Raw genomic sequence first — 16,225 nt, 5'->3', positions numbered from 1 at the left:
AAATTGTTTTTTTCTGTTCAGATCTAGCCAAACATAATAGAAAAACAATTCATGAATTGTAAACAATAAAAACTAAAAAAATTTCGTATGAAATTCCAACACTTCAAAAGTTACACTTTAAAACGCTGATATGTGCAATAATATACAAAAATAAAGATGAACAAACCAATACTGTTCAAAGATGCAGTAAAAACAACATGATTCAAAGCAAATGATTTTTTTCGAATTCCTGCGCTTTCTTATAAAATTCTTTTGCTTTGTCATTTTCTTTAGTAGAATGAAACACATTACCAAGATATTTTAAAGTCGTAGCTACATCAACATGTTCAGGACCAAGTGATTTTTGTTGAATTTCTAACGCTTTTTCATAACACTCTTTGGCTTTGGCATATTTGTTGGTATTGTAATACACATTGCCAAGATCGTTTAAAGTCGTAGCTACATCAACATGTTCAGGAGCAAGTGATTTTTGTTGAAATTCCAACGCTTTTTCATCACCCTCTTTGGCTTTGACTAATTTGTTGGTATCATAATACACATTACCAAGATTGTTCAAAGTCGTAGCTACATCAAGACATAAAGACAAATAAGCTTAATTGACAAAAACTGGACCCACTCAGTTAACCCTCTGATCTGATAATTGACTGGTTATATAGCTTCTATAGGTATCACAAAAGTGAAGCCCGATAACATGTTCAAGGATGCGACAAATTAGATTTTTGCACGGACAGTTCTATATAGGACACAAACGGCAATATTTCTTGGCCACAGAAAGCATTTTGATGTCAAATTCAATTGAATTACTCCTTCTACCCATGACGTATATTTTCATCATTTAAAAAGTCGCAAACCTAAAATATTCGAAAATCTACGTTGGTAAACGTTATCTACCATCATTCCTATTTGGTCTTTGAATCATGTACTGGTGGAAAAGAAAATAATTATCTGGTACAACTTTGTATTTTACCACTCTGCTATTTTGACGCAGTTAGCTCCGCATGTTCTATGTGTTAATTATACATTTTTTAAGAAGTGTTTAATGTTATGTTCTAGCGTGAATAGTGAGCTTTGGTAAGTGTGTACCAATATAAAGTGCGACTTCATTCAAGAACGAGTTTCAAGTTTGACCGTGTACTGGATTGGCTCGAGGAAGTTTGTTGTCGTTGTTGCTTCGTCAAAATTTTATTTTAGTTATAAAATGACGGAGGTTTTTTACTGTGAAAACCACCGAGTTTTTTGAAGCATATAGCTCTAGCTAAAGCTTTGTTTGTTAATAATAATACCAACAAATCGGTAATAATGATTTTGCAAGAATATAGGACTCTTTATAGACAGAAAAATCTATACTAATTTACATTTTATGTTTTACACATTTGTAGTAATTTATTATTTGTTTACATTCCATTTGCATTTGAGATGCATGGAAGTATAAAATATATACAAAATTTTTTTGGTAATTGAATGGCATTTTGAAGCTGTTCTATTAAGGCATTTCTGAGTAGCAAAAAATATCCACAAAGTAAAACTTTTATATTGCTAAATAAATAATTACACTAGCTACATGGATAAAGTTCGTCTTTACTGATTTAAACGTTGACAAATATTGATGGTGCTCAAAGCGTATATTGTTCATGGTCAACAAAGGGATGAAGAAATTGATAAAAACTATTTTGATTGTAAATTCTATTGTTGAATTGGTTCAGTAAACATGTGTATGAATTTTCTTTGCAAATAAAGATATGATTAATTTATTAACGAAGTTGTAAAAGTTGAACAGGTTTGAAAAACGAGTTTGGTGAATGGGTGTCAAGTATTGACAATGTAACAGTGGACTTTTAAACTTGGTAAACACATATTGCTATGAACATTTTCCATTCACTAGAATGAAAAATGATTCTTCCTTGGAAAAGTAACGATTCAAACTGACGCAATTTCTTCAGGCAACGAAAATCAAATGTGGAAAAAAAGCACACTTAAAATTCATGAGGAATATTTAGTTTAAACGTCTCCAATAAGTATATTGATGATGGATATTTAGAACCAAACATGCTTCTCCTTAATATTAAGGGAAATACGTTCCTGTGATGACAAAAGATCCCGATGCAACTCTGTTATTACGTATTCAAATGTTAACTGGTGCTTAAATAATGTGTGGCGAACATCTGTTACATTACAATTATTGCTAATAACGTTAATAAAGTCAGTCTCAAACTGGAGTCATTAATTCTATATTTTGAAAATTTGTAATCCAGGCATTTAATATATAAAAGATAAAAGTCACTTACAATCTGGAGAAACTTTTATCTTTTATATATATATATATACTTGTTTCCTCTTGTCGCCATAGATCCAAAACACTCCTATGTAATTTGTAACCATACACCTTAATTAATACTCTAACTTCCGTCATCTAACTTGAAACTATACACCTTGATTAATACACTAACTTCCATCATTTTGTATATATATTTTAAGCATTTAAGTATTTTATTCATTAAATCCCCTGAAGAGAGAGCAATCACGAAACAGGCTTGTCGGGATGAAATTGTAGTTTTTGTGTATTTCTTCTTATTATTAATATTTACGCTCTGCTCTCGGGCATCGAGCACTGTTTTATACGAAAAATCATAAATTATAAACTTCCTATATATATATATATATATATATATATATATATTTGAAAATTGGTAACCCAGGCATATTATGATAATGATAAGGATTCTTTGGATTTGTTTTAAATTTTTTATTAAGCTTTCAACTCGGTGCTTCGAGCCTTTGTCAGAATGTGCGAATATATTATTTATAAAGATTTTGTAGGCGTTTGGAGCGTCTGATTGGTGGTTAGTAGTTGAGTTGATATTATTGGATGGTATAAGATGCGTTGTCATGGTTTCTGGTGTATGGATTGCGTTAATGAAATTCGAGTATTTAATTTTAGTCGATGTGTTATTAGTTTGTTGTCTTGGTTTTGTCTTTAGTTGTGAATAGATGATGGGGATGTCAATATGTCTGTTTATTGTGTTGTTGTCTTTGCTGTACCATACCTCTTTGAATTGTCGAGCGTGTTTTGTTTGTGCGCTCCCAAGAAGTTTTGTTTTTGTCCAGTCAAATGTGTGGTTGGTATTGTAGGTATGTTCTGCTGGTAGTGATTTTGGGTCGCGTCGTTTGATGGCATTCTTGTGTTCAGTGAGTCTTGTCTCAATTTTCTTGGATGTTTGTCCTATGTACTGTTTGGGGCAATCTTTACATGGTATCATGTAGACCGCGTAGGTTGTGTCAAATGTCGTTGTTCGGTCTTTATGTTTAGTGAAGTATGATTTGAGTTTGTGTGTTGGTTTATGTGCGATGTTTATTCTGAATGGTCGGAGTAGTCTTGATGTCATTTCTGATGTTCCGTTTATATATGGTAATGTCACTATTTTTACTGGTTCGTCTGTATCTTCGTTAGGTTTCTCAGTTTGTGGTTTGTTGTGTATTTTGTTTAGTACTTTGTTGATAAAGTTTCGTGGGTAATTGTTGTTTTTGAATGTAGAGTATAAGTAGTTGCGTTCATTCTTCGTGGCTTCTTCTGTATTGCAGTGTGTTTTAATCCTGTTAAAGAGAGTTCGTATGCAACTAATTTTGTGTTGTGTTGGGTGATTGCTATTAAAGTTGAGTATCTGGTCTGTGTGTGTTTTTTTGCGGAATACTTGTGTGTTTAATGTGCCGTCATGTGATCTGGTAAGTAAAATAACTAGGAAGGTAAGTTGTTTGTTCTGTTCTTTGTCCATGGTGAAGGTTATGTTCTGTGTGGTGTTGTTTATTGTGTGTAGAATGTGTTCTGTTTTGTCTTTTTCGACGATAGCAAATATGTCGTCAACAAATCTTCTCCATAGTCTGATGTGTGTGTTGTTGGTGACTGACTGCTTTTCAAGGTGTTGCATAACAGCTTCTGCAAGGAAGGTGGATAAAGGGGAACCCATTGGTGTTCCTGAGATTTGTCGGTAATATGAATTTTGGAAGGTGAATTCAGTGGAGAGGAAGAGCTCGAGCAAATTAAGATAGAATTACATAATATGTTGAGTGTATGGTTACAAATTGGATAAAAGTGCCTTGCGTCTATGGCGACAAGAGGAGATAAGTTCCTTACGTTTGTTGAGTGATGATAGTTGTGGTTGGTAGGTGATGAAAAATTTTTCTTTCAGGCATAGGTTGCATCGTTTTTTGGCGCTGTTGTACGGTTTGCTGTAAGTGATGATGTTCCATGAGATATCGTCAGCGATGTTGTTGTCTTTTAATGTCCATATGTGTTTGCTGAGTTCTGTGGAGTTTGTTAGTTTTTTGTGGCGGAAAGAGGCAGTGAGGTTCCTGTGTCGAGTCTTAAATTCGTTTTCTGTAAGTCCTATGTAGGTCTCAGTTGTGTTAGTGTCCAACGTTTAACAGTTGCTTTGTAGATTACAGATGATTGTAGGCAGTTTCCGTTAAGTGGGCAGTGTTTTTTTTGTCGGCAGTTGCATGTTTTAGTTTGTGTATTTTTTTCATTGATGGTGTCATTAGTATTGTCAGGTTCTCTCAATATGGAACATATTATTAATAACCAAAACAAACGCATATTTATATCCTATATAAATTAGATTAAGAAGATATGCATATAGCAGACGATTTACTTTTCCATTTAAGTGGCATCTCTTACAGACAAATATGTCAATGTTGTTGTAGGTGGTAAGACAAATAAAAATGATATATAGACTACCATTTTCTATTAATCATATATGTTATTTTCTTGCAGGTCCGAAAAGGCAACTTATTGGAATCGGCTTAATTAGCATTTTTGTAAATATGTATATTAAAACACGCACAGCAAAATAGATGAATTTAAAATTGATTATTGGAAATTAAACTTTAGTTCGTATCATTGAAAAGGCTCTTTTATGAATTCACAAACAATGCATCATTAATTGTATGTTAAATGAACGTCGGATAAACGTCAGGTAAACGTTGTATGAACGTCGGATAAGTATGGCGCGCCGAACATATCTTTATTCGATTTATTTAATATATTTGAATCTTCAATTAAAAATATTCTATATTGGATTTAAAATATTCCATATGGATTTAAAATATTCCATATGGATTTAAAAATATTCCATATGGATTGAAAAATATTCCATATGATTTAAAAATATTCCATATGATTTAAAAATATTCCATATGATTTAAAAATATTCCATATGGATTTAAAATATTCTATATGATTTTAAAATGTCCTAATTAAATTCATAATGCTGCGCGCGCTCATTAAGATAAAACAAAATGGCGACAAGTGGTAGTGTAAATCATCCGAGAGAGCGCAATGAGCGAGGATTGCATATTTTCTTTCACGAACTTAAATCTATATTTAGTCAAGTCTACCATCTTGACGAAAGTTTAGAAAGTGCAGACGAGGAGATCTTGGAGGCTTTAACTAGGCGACTGGTAGAGGCATCAGCAACGTTACGCATGTTGACTGATCACATCTCAGAAATAACGAGAACACACGAGGGGGAATTTAACTCACTAAAGACTCGTCTAGTCTTACTTATGCAAAATGTTGATGAAATATGCGGAATTCTATGTCACCAACGGCCAAGTACAACGTATTTGGGTTTTTCATGCCGAAAAAAAAAGTTAGGTAATGGTCCTGGTCGTCCTAAAATTGAAGTCAGTAAAGAACAACTGGAATTTTAAGATCTTTACACTTTAATTGGAGAACCATTGCCAAGATTTTAGGTGTTAGTATAACTACAATAACAAGAAAGCGAGAAGAGTTTGGTCTAAATGTAGACTATGACTTACAATGGTCTCAAATATCCAGTGAAGATTTGGATAGTGTCGTTAAAGATATACAAAAAACTAACTCCAAATATTGGTGAGCGTAGGCTGGTGGGAGCCTTGCGAAGTAGACACATACGTGTCCAACGAAGAAAAGTACGAGAGAGTTTAAGGCGAGTAGATCCAGTTGGTATTACATTAAGATGGAGACCAGTTATCTATCGACGAACATACTCAGTTCCTTGCCCAAACGCCTTATGGCACATAGACGGCAATCATAAGTTAATAAGATATCGGTTTGTTGTGCACTGCTGCATTGATGGTTACTCGCGATTACTTGTTTATGTGCACTGTGCAGATAACAATAGAAGCAACACAGTCCTAGAAAAATTTAAGGAAGGAGTGAGAAAGTATGGACTGCCGTCAAGAGTTCGTAGTGACCATGGCATGGAGAATTTCGGAGTTGCTACTTATATGCTGGAACAAAGAGGTTTAAATCGGGGTAGTATCATTACTGGTAGCTCTGTTCATAACTGCAGAGTTGAAAGAATACACAGAGATGTGTATGCTGGAGTGTTGTGCTTTTATGCATCTGTTTTCAATGATTTGGAGAATTCAGGACTCTTAGATCCTTTAAACGAAGTGCACATGTTTGCACTTCATTTCATATTTTTAAGAAGAATAAACAAATCACTTGAAGAGTTTGTTGAGCAATGGCAACACCACCCACTCTCATCAGAGCACAATCGTTCGCCAATTCAGTTATTTACTCAAGGTGTACTGAAAAGTTTAAATTTAGGTTACACTGGTGTTGATAGCTTTTCAAATGAAGCAGAGATGCAAGCTTATGGTGTTGACAATGAAGGTCAACTTGATGTTGATTGTGCAGATTACCAAGTGACAGTTCCTGTGATTGATACTGGTTTGAACAATGATGGCATTTCCTTTGTAAAAGAAAACATTAATGCTGAATCAGGAGACGGTGTTATGGCATATTTACAAACGGTAAATCTTATTGAAGAAATACTAGGTAACAGGCAGTACATTGGCAACAATTTTCAAACAAATATTGGTTGATATATGAATATAGCAAACTAAGTTGTAAAACAAAATTACGCTCAAAATAAACAATTAAACAATAACTCCATATGTGCATGTAGTTGTATCATTGTATGTATACGAGTTAGTCCTCAACATTAAATAATATGTCTAAAGAATTAATAAACATTCTCGTCTATACCAGGTCCATTTCTATATCCACCTGGTTCAAGATGTTAGTAAATTCCTGCCTAAAATCGCAGAAGTCTTCATACGTTGAAGGTAGTTCAATTACACAGCCACATGCATGAAAAATAGGCCTTCTCCCTGCTCCAGCGAGTGATGTAAATGTGACTTTAATACCTTCAACAATGACAACATCAGAACCAGTACAAAGTCTGAGAAATTTACGTAACAAAGAATCATCTAATCCTTTAACATATCTCTTCAAATGCGACATACTTTCTGATTCTGCTGAGCTTTCTGGATTTGCAATAAACATTCTACAAATCTTTGCTGATGTAGGTTTCAACTTTGAGAAATGCATTTCCAAAGTATCAACTGTTGGAAAAAACATCTTAATCTTTGAAAGGATAGTTTCCCAACAATCTGCAACATATTTTGGCTTCTGAACAAGCTCTTTATGAGCCAATTCAATCAAAATATCAGATAGATTCTCTTCTTTGACTACCTTTCTGCAGTCGAAGGCTGTAAGGAAATCTTTAAAATCATCATCATCCAAGGATAATCCTTGCGAAAGTGCTTTCTCAATAACTTCAGCCTCTGCCCTTGAGATGTACCTTTTAAAGGATTCCAAATACATCTCTCTACAAATAGCATTTTCGCCAAAAGAAGAGACACAATGAATACTTGAGATATTTGGACAGGAAAATAATTCGCTTGAAGATATCCTTTGAGAAAATGCGAGCAACAGCTTCCCAAAGGCTTCTGTTCATATCATGTCGTATGCACGGAACTCTTTCATCTTCTCCTAACATCAAGCTAATGTATGCGTCCTGCCAGAAAAGGGAAAGAGCATCACGAAAAACTCCATCACCATCACCTTTCTCTTCATTACCATGATCATTGACCATCTTTACAACTACAAACTTATTCAAGATGCCCTCATCAAGAAATATCAACATAAGCTCCTTTCTAAGATTGGATCTGTGAAGTGTGATGGTTGTCGATTCTTGTATAGCATCTGTCGATTCTTGTGCTGCATATGACACAGGAAGGTTGGATGTAGAAATGACTTCAGGAGTAGCAAGTACTTGTGGTGCTGTATCAGACTGAATATCAACAGATGCAACAAACTCACCATCACTCACCAAAAATTCTGAAATTGGGGAAAACATATAGTCAAAAAATAGAATATAGTAGTACCTAGGCATACCTAAATATGTATGCTACCTTCAAATGGTGTTTGATAATTCTCAGAGGAAGAGCTCTTAATAGTTGGTGTTGTGACTGGTGTTGACAATTCCTCCTGATAATTGTTGTCATTAGCACGACTTGTATCTAATTTTTAAAGAAAATATATTTTTTATATGTGCACCCAAATTTTAGCACCATAGTAATAAAATAAATAATAGCGTGAGTTTTAACTTACAGACATTCATTGTAGTTTGAATAAGGCTTTCACCATCAGAGTCAGAAGAACTACAATCTAACTCAAACACAGCATGCTTTTCCAATAAACGAACATACACAGCACCTTGTCCAGAGACTTTCAGCAAAGCATCTGCATTTATTGAACATCCATTAGCAAACTTAGGTTTGACAAGTTCTCCATAACATGCCTGTAAAAAGTATGGGTGAAATAAAAGTTTTGATAACAATTATTGTGTAACATAAGAATCAATCACCAATTAGCATTCACAGCTTAAGCACCTTGCCAAGACCTTGAAACATCTTTCCTAAGTCTTGTCAAGATGAATCATGATCTTGGCAGGATCATACAAGGTGTTGACAAAATGAGCCATGATCCCATAAATAAAATTTTACGATTTTGGTGTGTAAAACTTTCACAACATTGGAGATACAGACTGGTCATGCAGGGGTTTGCCCATTTCATACGTATGTAATAAAAGCATGTGGGGGTGCATGATAAATGCTTACATTTGCATATATAATAGGAAGGGGGTGTTAATCTGCTATTATGTACAAATAGCAATCTAATTTTGGTTTCCTAAATAAAAACACAATTTTCACATATTTTAAAAGTTATGCAGGTCAATAATTTATACATACTAGCTAAGATTACAGAAATCAGAGAGCTTAGCATCAAATGAACATTGGTTTTAAAAATAAATGCTGACTTTCACCCGAGGTTTAAGACTATTAAATTAGCAAACTTGAAGAAAAAAACTACCATTGTGTACAAACAAGAAGAGGGATGTTTAAAATTTGAACAAGTTTAAATAAGTTAGTACTAAGTGGATACAGATATGCTGGATTCCAAACAACCTTACCTTCATATACTCAAAAAGCACATGACGTTTTGGTAGTTGTAGCTCAATGTTGCATTTTAAGGTGGCAGCATCCCAAGATCGGTCAAAGGGAAAACCTGACACGATAAGTCTATTTTTTTCAAGTGCTACACGAGCCTTATGTGTTGGGACCTTTTTCGTTTCAGGATTGGGAATGATCACTAAATCTCTATAGACAATATTAGATGTACTAGGTCTTCCTCTTTTGGTTGTTGTTCTAGTAGTCCACGTTCTTTTCTTGTTTTGTCTATTTGAATCGCTATGTTTGCCTTGAACAGAAATTCCAGATCCAGATGCTGATGGCGATGGGCGATAGCTTGGAAACCTTTGCGCCAATTCAGCACGGATAGACGTTAGATTCTCTGCTTCTGCATCTGAAGTATTAGACGTAGTTGCAGCAATCCGTTGAACATCTTCGCTGGTTATACTTTGAATTGAACGGAGAGCAATAGCAGCCTGTTCACAAGCAGCTGCAAGACTTTGTCGTTTGTCGGCCATGATGTTTCGGTTCGACGCGCGCGCGCAGCATTATGAATTTAATTAGGACATTTTAAAATCATATAGAATATTTTAAATCCATATGGAATATTTTTATATCATATGGAATATTTTTAAATCATATGGAATATTTTTAAATCATATGGAATATTTTTAAATCATATGGAATATTTTTAAATCATATGGAATATTTTTCAATCCATATGGAATATTTTTAAATCCATATGGAATATTTTAAATCCATATGGAATATTTTAAATCTAATATAGAATATTTTTAATTGAAGATTCAAATATATTAAATAAATCGAATAAAGATATGTTCGGCGCGCCATAAATAACCACACATTTGCAACTATGTAGATTTTTGCCTCAATTTGATCATTCGACACCAAGAACTATAACAAAGATGACAAATTTTTTGTTTTGGATTTTCGCTCCTACTTGTAGTTATCTATGGATCTGTACAAATGTAAGTTTCGTGTGCTCATGTTTGTTTGTTTCATGTTTTTCGTCAGATTTTATGTTGATTGAATAAAATAAGTTTTTGCTTGTGTTTTTATCTCTTTTTAGCTGTTCATTTAATCCCATCTTGACAGTTGACACCCACCTTTTTCATATAAAAAATATTCCTCGCAAAATCTATGCAGTATTTACATGGCATTTTTCTTTTACTCTAGACAGACACTATCATCTTTGGTAACTATCTCCACTAAAACATCTCAGTGAGAGGAGAAGAAGCTTGCATACCAAACAATTGGGGTATACAAATCGTGCGTATCACAACTCCACGATCTAATTGATGGTAAACATGTAGGTAGTGTGCCGGTTGTTTCCCGATTTATGAAAGGAATTTTCGAGATGCAGCCACGGAACCCGAAAATGTCCATAACTTAGCCTGTTGGAAAGGTAATTGGTTTTCTTCAAGACTCAAACTCAAGTGAACAGCTTGAACTTCCTAAGACGTGCATGATTACTTTTAACGTCATTAAAAGTAATCATGCTGTTAGCATTGACATCTGCAGCTAGAGTATATGAATTGGCAGCTTTGAATTTTGAGAATGTCTTTAGAAAAAAGGCTAATTGGATTTTTTATTTGACAAAACATGTAAAGAACTCTCGGCCAAACCATCCTGCACGACAACTTTCTTTCCAGGCATTTCCTGAGAACTAGAAAATATGTGTGGTTAAATGTTTAGAGAAATATGTTGAGCACACCCAAAATATTAGGGGGAAAAAAAGCATCTGCTATTTTGTATAAAAAACCACACAAGGTTTTATGCAGCCAAACGTCATCCAGATGGTTACGATCCCTGTTTAGTTAAGGCGAGAATGTCCGTGGAATATACTGGTCATTCCACCAGATCAGCATCAACATTGGAGGCGGCACAATCTGGAGTATCCATGGAACTCGTATTAGATGCTGCTGATTGGTCGTCAGCAACAGTCTTCAAGAAACATTATTTTAAAACGCATAAGGATACTTTTGTAAGAGCAGCATTAACTTCATCTGAATCAGTTTAAAATCTTATGTTGAGAGAATATTATATAAAAATCTTTGCTTGGATATGATAATTTGTGATAATATGATAATATGCAGTGGTAGCAGCAAGACATTGAAATCTGCACCAGTATTGCGAGTATCAGTCGGAGAAGATACGAAAAAGAAATTAAATTTCCCAGGAGGGTACTGACCTGATGTGGAGATGTAGTTCTCCGAGGATCTTCGAAGACTGATATTAATAATACTGCTTTCCCCCAACGGACAATATTACCACCACTCCCTGTGTTACTTATCTCCACGTTTTGACTCAGCTTGCACTCCATCAAAGGATGAGCACACGCATGCGTAAATATTTATCAACGTGGGTACCAGTCCCCTGCTGACCGCGGATCTGCACCATTATTGCTCATATCAGTCTTCGAAGATCATCGGAGAACTACATCTCCCGTCAGGTCAGCAACCCCGGGGAAATTTAATTTCCTGCTCATTTTTCTTGGAAAGCATGTTAAACAGTTCTTATGTAAAACCATTCAGTTTTATTTCATATTGATATAACAATAGTTGATATTTTAAAACATCCTGTTTAAAGACAGGACAAACATAAACCATGATGATACTTTAATGATGATCAAGATCATAGTAGTGCACACAGCTTTTCCACTGCTTCTGAATTTAAAATGATTGCAATATCTTACATGGCTAACTTTGTTTTCAGTGGCTATTCGTACTGTACCCGTACTTCTTGATTATTTGCTATTCGTACGGGAGTATTTTTATGTCTTAAAAACTTAAATAAACCTAACACAAAACCCAAATAAAAACAAAATTTTATGAACGACAAAACATATTTATAATTCGACAAAATTAACATGGGAGCGAAGTTCGCACTTGTGCCCAGCCAGTGAACTTATAAATAACTGGAACGATACTTACGCCGCCATATTTGAAACGAAGCATGATGCTTATTTGTAGGTATCATGTGCCCAGCATACTGGCTCCATATTCCCTGCACTTACCACTCGGCCATACAACCATCACCACATATTCAGCAAAATGAATTTTTATAAAATAGTCACAATAACAATTATATGTATTAGTACAACTCTCGTAGTTATAGCCACTTCGAACTTTATTGCCAAATGCTGCCAAAGAAAACCATCTGCCTACTTGTTAAGAAGCTGTAGGTTTAAAGAAATTACAAAAGTGAATCTTTTTTCCTGTCTTTAAAGACAGGAGTACTTTGATTCAAACCAACAGCTTTTGTTATTTAAGTATGCAACACAGAAAGGTGCTTTTAACTTCAGATGGCAGTTTACCACATGGGAATACAATTCTTGATGTTACAGTATAGACTGCAATTGATAAAAATGTTGGATACTTTTTCAATAAAAACCATACTTTCTCATGGCCATATCCAAATTCTATAGCAAGGTGTGGTGATTGCATTACTTTTATAAAATAAACACAGAAATGGAAATAAGAATAAAGGAAGGAGGAAAGCTTAGTAAATTTGTGTTGTTCCTACACCAATGGTACCTGTTTAATGAAGTCACGGCAAAACTTATATACAACTGTCTCTAGATAATAAAGAATGATAGAATAAAGGAATGAAAGTACTATACGCATTTTTTAAGCATTGAAACTCATTCTAGATCATAACTGCCTCTGAACTTGGAAAATTAGCTGTGAATTATCTTGTCTTTGCAACGATGGGGAAATTCGTTTCTTACACGCGCAATTTTCAATTGAACACGAACGCCAATATTTTGCAAATATCGGAATCATTTTGATGTCAAATATTAGCATAACTTAACTTTTTTAATCCATGACAGATGTTTGAGATTAGTAAAAGGTCGCGAAATGCCTTAATAATAGAAAATCCTTGTTTATAAACGTTATCGGCTGTACATTTCTTTAGTAATTTGCATCTCTTGTGGTACCCGGAAGTGAATTCTGCATTTATAATAAGGTTTCACTACTGCTACCTATAGAAGCTATATCCAGTCTATTATCACATCAGTGTTCTAAATATGCATCAAGCACATGAGGCATATGACGTCATCTCCACATGAAAACATGATTCAAGCGCATATTATGCAAAATCCTCAAATAATAGGACAACTTGTGCGAACAGTTCAGCGAGTTTTTTACCAGTTAAATAAATTTATTTTATTCTTGATTTAGTCTCATAATTAAGTTATACCAGCTATAAGACGAACTTATTGTTTTTCAGAAAACATTCTTATTTCGTTCTTGTCTTCCACATTACGTAATTTCAAGTACAAATTTATCTATTGAATCGGATAAAATTTGCTTTATTCTTGTACTTTGTGTCATAATTAACTTACAAACGGAAATGAGAGACATACGTCTGGTTAAAAGATGACGTGTTGTTTTGAGAAAATATTCTTGTTTTTATGTTTTACGTTTTCCCATTACAATACTATCTCAAGTTTAAAAATGTAGCAATTTTGCTGGTTTTTAACATTGTGCATGTAAATATTTTTCATTGTCATTTTTCATACATTTATAGTCAGGTTTTGCTAGGTGTATAGTTATGAAATATCTTATCAAATCATCACCTCAATTTATTTATATCTTCTTCTTACAACAACAATAAGCTATTCCACTTCACAACATATATTAAATTGTAAAAATTGGTTTCTGTCCAAGTTCTGGTCTTAACAACGGGGATGCCAGTCAACACGGGACGTTTTCTGGTCATATAAATGCTCCATGCCACATTTCCGAGATGATATAATGCTGACTTATAATATTCAGGAACGAAACCTTTCAAACACAACCTGATATGTATGATTGTAGCGACGCTTTAACAGAAATACAAACGCACATTACAAAAACAATACATGGCGGTCAAAGTTCTAAAAAAACTACTGTAACTTCTTGTTGGATTCAAATACAAAGCACCTTATAAAGCTCATACGATGAACCATAGATGGCGTTAATAACAAAAGCTTCGGCAATTTAAGACTGAAGAGACGTGTTATGTTGGTTTCTCTTCCACAGTTACTATTTGTCTCGATAAAAACTCTCGTACAAACGCGAGGTGTAAACAATTCGTACCCACTCTCCATATAAAAACGCCCGTCACAAGTTAACGTGGTATACACTTTCGCCATTCTAATATAGGTATTTTCATTTCAAAAACTAGCCACTTTGTGATAGCCACTTTGGATAAGGACCTCTATCATTCAGCTATGTTCCACATATCTCAAAACTATAATTTTTTTCGTAAGGTCGTAAAGTATAGTGTAAAAATGTAATCAACGTGCCCCCAAGCGATAAGTGCGTACAATAAGCCGAAATTTACGTTTTGTTGTTAATGAAGTCATCAATAGTTATGGAAAATAAGAATTTGGTAAAGTCGAAAATTTTGCAACCTCTAAAAGACCCGCGCGAGAAGAGTAAGATGTTTACCTTTAATCACTCGTTAACGACATAAAGACGAGTGTTTTTTATAAGGATGTTGAATTCGCATTAAATTGCTTTGTTCTTTACCGCTTACAGACCAGTCAATCCAACTGCTTTTCTCACATATCATCTTGATGCGCCACCAAGTACAACGTGCGCAAAAAATACATAGTGAAATTCTCTGGTAAGGTTTTGCAGTCCAAAACAGATGCGACTGTGCGTTAGTTTTGATTGATAAATTATTTCTATGGAAGTGTAGCATTTCTGTAACACATACCAAACTATTTGGCAAGCAATTTTCTAAAAAATCGCCACCTAAAGTGTTAGAAAATCGAATCTGCCGTGCAAGAAACGCTCTATTTTATCAGGGTTTTTTTGTTTATTCCTAGATTAAAACAAAGACTACATCACTTTAATTTAACGATTAGTTGTGTTCTTTTTTGGTTAAAAAAATGGTGAAGATACAAGAGATTCAAGCGAATAAAATATAGGAAACCTAAAACGGTAAAAAAGTTATCTTTGTTGCAGGAATCAGCTAAACTTGAAATGACATTGTCTTAAGTGTTATATGTGTTTTTGTATCGTTTTAACAAGTTGATTGGTTGCTGGTTTTGGATCACCATTCCATGACATTGCGAACTACTTTGTTTTTGTAATTACTTTGTCAAAACTGTGTTAGTTCTTGCATTGTTTTAAAAGCTGAATTTTGTTACGAAATCCTATTATACATCGAACGTTTACCTTACCATTTTTATAACTGTAGTTTTAACAATTGTATTACAAAATAGTATGTAATAAAATAGAGACTTTGTTGTGGTGACAAATCTGAAAAAGTTTTAAAGATAGCAAATACCATAGTGAATGGTAATTGTAATATAATAAGTTCATAGTTCTCAAAACAACTGTTTTAACTAAAGAACACTAACCCAATAGTTCTAAATTAAATGACGCGATTCATTTCGGCAGACTACTCTTCGGGTGTCAACCAGGGGCGGATCTAGGATTTTTCAAACATCAGTCATAAAACGTCGAAGGCACTCTGCGCCGGGGGGGGTCTGAGGCATTCTCCCCTGAGAAAATTTGAATTTCAGAACCTCTAAAATGCCATTTTCAGCGTTTTAGAGCAATACAAGATGTATTTTGTGGGCATCGTTTTTCGGTAAAAACAACACATTTTGCTTACGTTTTTTTCAAAAAAAAATATGAAGTGAACAATACTTGAATGTTTTGCCAAATATTTAGGCTCATTATCATGCCAAATATATGGCTCATTAGCATGTCTAGGAACGTAAAATTTATTTTACAAAAATGCTATTCAAAAACAGATATAGTCTTTAATAATTTCTACCAAGTTGTCAGGCATAGACCCCCCTAGAGACCCCCATTCAAACCTCTATGTAATAAGTTAAGTTAGAAATTTGGTACTACAAGTGACAGTTCATAAATATAGAAAAGCTCAGACTTCAAACCAT

At 34.2% G+C, this 16,225-nt stretch overlaps 1 protein-coding gene and 1 long non-coding RNA gene across 2 annotated transcripts; one reads left to right on the top strand and one right to left on the bottom strand.

Annotated features, from left to right (window-relative positions):
- Positions 1–4,646: 4,646 nt before the first annotated feature.
- LOC124455736 lies at positions 4,647–4,868 on the top strand. Its single transcript, XR_006952009.1, has 2 exons — positions 4,647–4,701; positions 4,769–4,868. It is a non-coding gene; the product is annotated as an uncharacterized LOC124455736 (long non-coding RNA).
- Positions 4,869–7,024: 2,156 nt separating this feature from the next.
- On the bottom strand, positions 7,025–9,818 carry LOC124455854. Its single transcript, XM_047006471.1, has 5 exons — positions 9,303–9,818; positions 8,441–8,630; positions 8,242–8,349; positions 7,699–8,167; positions 7,025–7,655 (listed from the first exon to the last, which is right to left on the bottom strand). The coding sequence occupies exons 1-5, from the start codon at positions 9,816–9,818 to the stop codon at positions 7,025–7,027; spliced, it is 1,914 nt and encodes a 637-aa protein (XP_046862427.1).
- Positions 9,819–16,225: the final 6,407 nt, after the last annotated feature.

This window comes from Xenia sp. Carnegie-2017, unplaced genomic scaffold (genome assembly GCF_021976095.1).
Source record: "Xenia sp. Carnegie-2017 unplaced genomic scaffold, XeniaSp_v1 HiC_scaffold_4, whole genome shotgun sequence".
Taxonomy (NCBI): Eukaryota; Metazoa; Cnidaria; class Anthozoa; order Malacalcyonacea; family Xeniidae; genus Xenia; species Xenia sp. Carnegie-2017.
The sequence above is the reverse complement of the archived record's forward strand: the minus strand, read 5'-3'. Positions and strand labels throughout refer to the sequence as shown.

Coding starts and splice junctions, on each gene's coding strand:
- LOC124455854 (XM_047006471.1), bottom strand. CDS start 9,818: ATGGCCGACAAACGACAAAGTCTTGCAGCTGCTTGTGAACAGGCTGCT. Junction 8,350..8,440: donor TCAAACTACAATGAATGTCT/GTAAGTTAAAAC, acceptor TTTAAAAATTAG/ATACAAGTCGTGCTAATGAC. Junction 8,168..8,241: donor TTATCAAACACCATTTGAAG/GTAGCATACATA, acceptor CCCCAATTTCAG/AATTTTTGGTGAGTGATGGT.